The following is a 4540-nucleotide window of genomic DNA, read 5'->3' on the forward strand; positions in this document are numbered from 1 at the left end:
AATCAGCAGTAGATGGTTTGCCTCTTGTATGCCAACTGCGGAAGGCGCTATATGGATTGAAGCAAACCCCTCACAACTGGCATACCAAACTGAAGGATGTGCTTCTATAAATTGGCTTTCAAGTGTCTCGAGTTGACACTTTACTTTTTTTCTCAATATCAGGTACTGAGCATGTCTATCTTCTAGTCTACGTGGATGATATAGTAATTACAGGGTCATCATCATCCTCGATTGATAAGATTGTGTGCACGCTTCGAGATACTTTTCACTCAAAGATCTAGGGCCCCTTAGCTACTTTTTGAGAATTGAAGTAAAACGGTATGGTGGTTCCTTAATGCTTAGCCAAAAGAAATTTATCTTAGAGCTGTTGGAGAAAGCTAGCATGGAAAACTCATCACCATGTGCAACGCCTATGACTCTGGCACCCAAACTAGCTGAAGATGGTGAGCCATTGGCTAATGCTATCATGTATCGATCCATTGTTGGATAATTACTATATGTTTGTCATACCAGGCCAGAACTAGCCTTTAGCGTTCGGAAGGTGGCCCAATTTATGCATGCACCCTGTGCAAGTCATCTCTTAGCTGTAAAACGAATCTTGAGGTATCTTGCAGTAACTCTTGAGTATGGATTAATGTTTCTGCCATCCAAGGCGCGGTATGTTGTTTCTGTATTTGTTGATGCTGACTGGGGTGCCAATGTTTCTGACCGTCGCTCAATTTCAGGTTTTGGTGTGTTCCTTGACAACCACCTGGTTGCATGGAGTTCCAAGAAACAAAAAATTGTGTCACGTTCTACCATGGAGGCTGAGTATAAAAGTTTAGCTGATACTACAGCTGAAGTCACTTGGGTAAGTACACTAATCAGTGAACTTGGGTTGAAGTAACATGGAAAATCTGTAATCTGGTGTGACAACATAGGGGTCGTGGCAATGAGTGCCAATCCGGTTTACCATGCACAATCAAAGCACGTGGATCTTGAAGTGCACTTCATTCACGAAAAGGTGGCAGCTCAACAGCTTTGTGTGAACTATATTCCTGCAGCTCATCAAATTGCAGACGGTTTTACTAATCCCTTGTCCAAAGCATCCTTTGAAATGTTTCGAGAAAAGATTGGGGTACAAGTTTTTTCAAGACTAGGAGAAAAGAAGAAGTAGAGGGAATGTTAGAAGAATGAATCTGTGAGTGATTAGTGTGGGCATCAGCATTGCTCGAGCATGCAGTTTAGTAATTCTAGAAGTTTACTAGAAGCTAAGGCTGTTAGTAATCAGTTGAGTTTGTTATAAGTCAGTTACAAAGACTGTTAAAATATAACAAATTTGTAATGTTGTATATAAGGATGTATGGTGTGCAGATCAATACAATCAATCTTCTTCATTCAATTTGCATGAGTTCTTGATAGTCTTTCATCGTAGGTGTTCAACATGGTATCAATTAACTGCATGATTGACTTTTCTCCTTCCCTTGAATTGAGAGTTTCTTGCTATGTAAAGTGTTTCTTAAGATAATGTTAGTGTCTGAAAAGAGCTAGAAGACATCACCACCAGTTATATATGGCCCTTATTAGATTCACCGTCACTTTCCCATGTACCACATTGAATGTGAATAACTCTTTCATTTTTTTTATATTTTTTTTTATCTATTTCTTGTTTCGGTAGTGAAGTTAATCTAATTTATTTACAAAACCATTTGTATAAGTAACGGAAAATGTGAAGTAGGGAAGGGTTTCAATAACTCCCTTTTGAGACTTGAAAATCTGGCAATTGGAAAATGTAATTTGAAGGTAGTAAGATTGTTTAAGCCAAAAGGCAGCACTCTCAACAAATTAATGGATTTCGTTTACTGAAAGCCACCTAAATTTAAAGGGGAAAGAGGTTGATAAAGATGTTATAAAAAGCGATTACGATGGCTTTTGTGTCCTTTCGACAGTGATAGACAACCAATTTGGAGTGTTGGAAAACACAAAAAGTGATGATGAATGTAATATTATTATCTAAAACAAGGAGATGCATGGCACACACGCGATTGTAAGAGAGAGAGAGAGATGTTGCAGATAGCTAAAGAATGGTTTGAAAATCCAAACCCACATCGGATGAATACGATATGTACTTTCTTTTTATAAACAATCGTTTTACATCATACAGTTTGCAACATTCCAATACACAAATATGGCCATATGCAACCAGGCAAAAAGAGAGAGTAGAAGACCGATAAAACAAGCCTTATTCTGCTGTGCTACCCCACACACCCACACACAGAACAAATGGAAAAAGCTAACAATATGATTGTTTTGCTCACAAGTTGTCCAAAACCAGAGGTGATGAACTTTGTGTATCAGACTTATATACACAAGAATTGAAGTAAAAACAAAAGGCTAAAAAATGACCATAAGCTGTCGTAAATCTCTGGATGTCCTTACCGCTCTGTTCGGAATTTTGTAAACCTTGTTGTTGTTGTTGCTGTTGCTGCTGTTGTTGATTATGAGGCCACATACTGTTCGATAAACTATTATCTGTTGAGCAATGTGTTTCTGATTTTATCTCCATACTGTATAAGCCGGACTGTGGAGTTTGATTTTGCAAAGCGGCCGCCATTAACATTTGGTTGTTGAGATATTCTGGCCACTTCACTTCCTCCACTTGGTTTTCCATTAGACGGATCGGAGCTTCTTCTTTCTCTGATGTGCTACAATCCGTCATTCCCCAAGCGAAATTGTTATCAACTGTAAATGAAGCCATTGAAGGATTGAACCCCATAGGAAAAGAGAGGAATGATGAGGTTGTCAATGGTGGGAGAAGGCTGGAGATGGAACTAGAAGAAAACTCCGAGTTGATATCGAAAACTTTGCTGGTTTGGGTGTACCACGGAGTAGGGTTTAAAGAAGACGAGAGCCTTGCATTGGACGATGATGGATAGTTCAATTGCTGCATCGAAAAATGACCCGCCAAATCAGAAGGCTGGCTGTTAGCGCATGTGCTCGCGAATCTATCGAGAAACAAGTCGTTGCTTGCCGTGGATGCCATCAAATTGTTGCCACTGTTGATCGTCAAGGAGCTGGAAGAACAGCCTTCCATTTCCAACGGATAAACAAATCTTTGTTCATACAACGTTGCCCCTGGTTTATCGGTGTTGAGGTTCAAATCACTAGATGCCCCTGAAGCCATGTCCAGACTATTAGTGTGTTGACTCTTGTTGTCTTCTCCATTTTCAACCTCGGAGAGAGGTTTGTGAGTGATAGGGTCAATGCCTCTCTGCCTAAGCTTCTTCTTTAAGCAAGAGTTCCATAGATTCTTAATTTCATTGTCAGTTCTTCCCGGTAATTGTGCAGCGATTTGGGACCACCTGAGGATTCAACAAACAAGATAACACAAAGAATGTTTACTGAATTCTGTATAAAATTTCCAAAAAAAGGGGTTATTAGAAAGAAAGAAAGAAAGAATACCGATTCCCCAAAACTGCATGAAGTTCAATTATGAGATTTTCTTCTTCTTGAGAGAATGTGCCTCTCTTTAAATCAGGTCTTAAGTAATTAATCCACCTTAATCTGCAACTCTTTCCACACCTCTGCAGGCCTGCCAATTCATGATGGCTTAAAGAAGGAACAGACAAGAAGAAGAAAAAAAGAGTTGAATTGTTTGCTTTTTTGCTTTTAAGATTTTACCAGCTTGTTTAGGGACAGAGCTCCAGCAACCATGGCCGTACTTGGTAATATGCCTCAAGAGCTTCTCATCTTCTTCGGGAGACCAAAGACCTTTCCTTAGCTTCTGCTTGTAACAGCAAGAGTGCCTCCCCATTTTGAAACAAAACCAAATTATAACGACTAAGTCCTAAAACAGCAACTTTGCTGAATCCTAGGCGAAATTGTAGCAATCAAAAGTGTTTTTAGATTGCTTTTGTGAGAGGGAAAAAAGAGAGGATTTTGATATTCGAAAATGAAGTAGCAGCTGAGAAAGGAGTTGAATTAATATAAGAGGAAGATGTCCAGAGAGAAAAGTTGTATTCAATATGGTATTACAGTTTCCCTCAACCCCACCTCTTTTTCCTTTCGGATATATATTCTCTTTCACACCAAAAAAAAAATATTTATGAAAATTAATCTGGTTAAATTCCCAGTTACTTATTCTTCTTCTTCTTCTTTTAATTTTGAGTTAAAGGTCCGAGAATTAATGTCTTTTGCAGAGAAGGTGTGTCATCTTTCTTACAGTAAATTTTAACCGAAAGTAAAGAAATTTTCATACTGGGTTTTTTTTCTTCTTCTTTACTGTATGAGCTTTTACGGAGAAATATCCTCGGGAATCATTATAGCTTTGAAAAAGGTTTCATTATTACGTGGAAAGAATCAAATTATTTTGGCCCTGTTCTGAGATTTAAAAACGTCTTTCCCGATTGCGATGAATTCCACTCATCGTTGTAAACTACCTTACTCGGCAAATAAATTTCCAGATTGGGATTTTCCCGTCTTGAAAATCACATTCTCCCATGGGAATTGCTTTCTCTGACACGGAAATGACCATTTTCCAGAAAGTTACAAAAGCTGCTGT

The 4540-nt window shown here is 38.6% G+C and overlaps 2 protein-coding genes across 2 annotated transcripts; one reads left to right on the forward strand and one right to left on the reverse strand.

Annotated features, from left to right (window-relative positions):
- The first annotated feature begins 382 nt into the window (after positions 1-382).
- Positions 383-886, forward strand: LOC120153537 (secreted RxLR effector protein 161-like). The gene is made up of 2 exons (XM_039165471.1): positions 383-468; positions 514-886. Exons 1-2 carry the CDS (start codon positions 383-385, stop codon positions 884-886), a joined length of 459 nt encoding a protein of 152 aa, XP_039021402.1.
- Positions 887-2137: 1251 nt separating this feature from the next.
- On the reverse strand, positions 2138-3932 carry LOC120153512 (transcription factor MYB61-like). Its single transcript, XM_039165449.1, has 3 exons — positions 3661-3932; positions 3442-3571; positions 2138-3341 (listed from the first exon to the last, which is right to left on the reverse strand). Exons 1-3 carry the CDS (start codon positions 3791-3793, stop codon positions 2294-2296), a joined length of 1311 nt encoding a protein of 436 aa, XP_039021380.1. The 5' UTR covers positions 3794-3932; the 3' UTR covers positions 2138-2293.
- Between the last annotated feature and the right edge of the window lie 608 nt (positions 3933-4540).

The sequence above is a fragment of the Hibiscus syriacus genome, unplaced genomic scaffold (genome assembly GCF_006381635.1).
Source record: "Hibiscus syriacus cultivar Baekdansim isolate YM2019G1 unplaced genomic scaffold, ASM638163v2 tig00111100_pilon, whole genome shotgun sequence".
In the NCBI taxonomy this organism is placed as follows: domain Eukaryota; kingdom Viridiplantae; phylum Streptophyta; class Magnoliopsida; order Malvales; family Malvaceae; genus Hibiscus; species Hibiscus syriacus.

Bases quoted from the DNA above. Each gene is read 5' to 3' on its own strand.
- LOC120153512 (XM_039165449.1), bottom strand. From the start codon at position 3,793: ATGGGGAGGCACTCTTGCTGTTACAAGCAGAAGCTAAGGAAAGGTCTT. The intron at 3,572-3,660 runs GTAAAATCTTAA...ATGAATTGGCAG, and splicing joins CTCTGTCCCTAAACAAGCTG to GCCTGCAGAGGTGTGGAAAG. The intron at 3,342-3,441 runs GTATTCTTTCTT...TTGAATCCTCAG, and splicing joins CATGCAGTTTTGGGGAATCG to GTGGTCCCAAATCGCTGCAC.
- LOC120153537 (XM_039165471.1), top strand. From the start codon at position 383: ATGGAAAACTCATCACCATGTGCAACGCCTATGACTCTGGCACCCAAA. The intron at 469-513 runs GTATCGATCCAT...TTGTCATACCAG, and splicing joins CCATTGGCTAATGCTATCAT to GCCAGAACTAGCCTTTAGCG.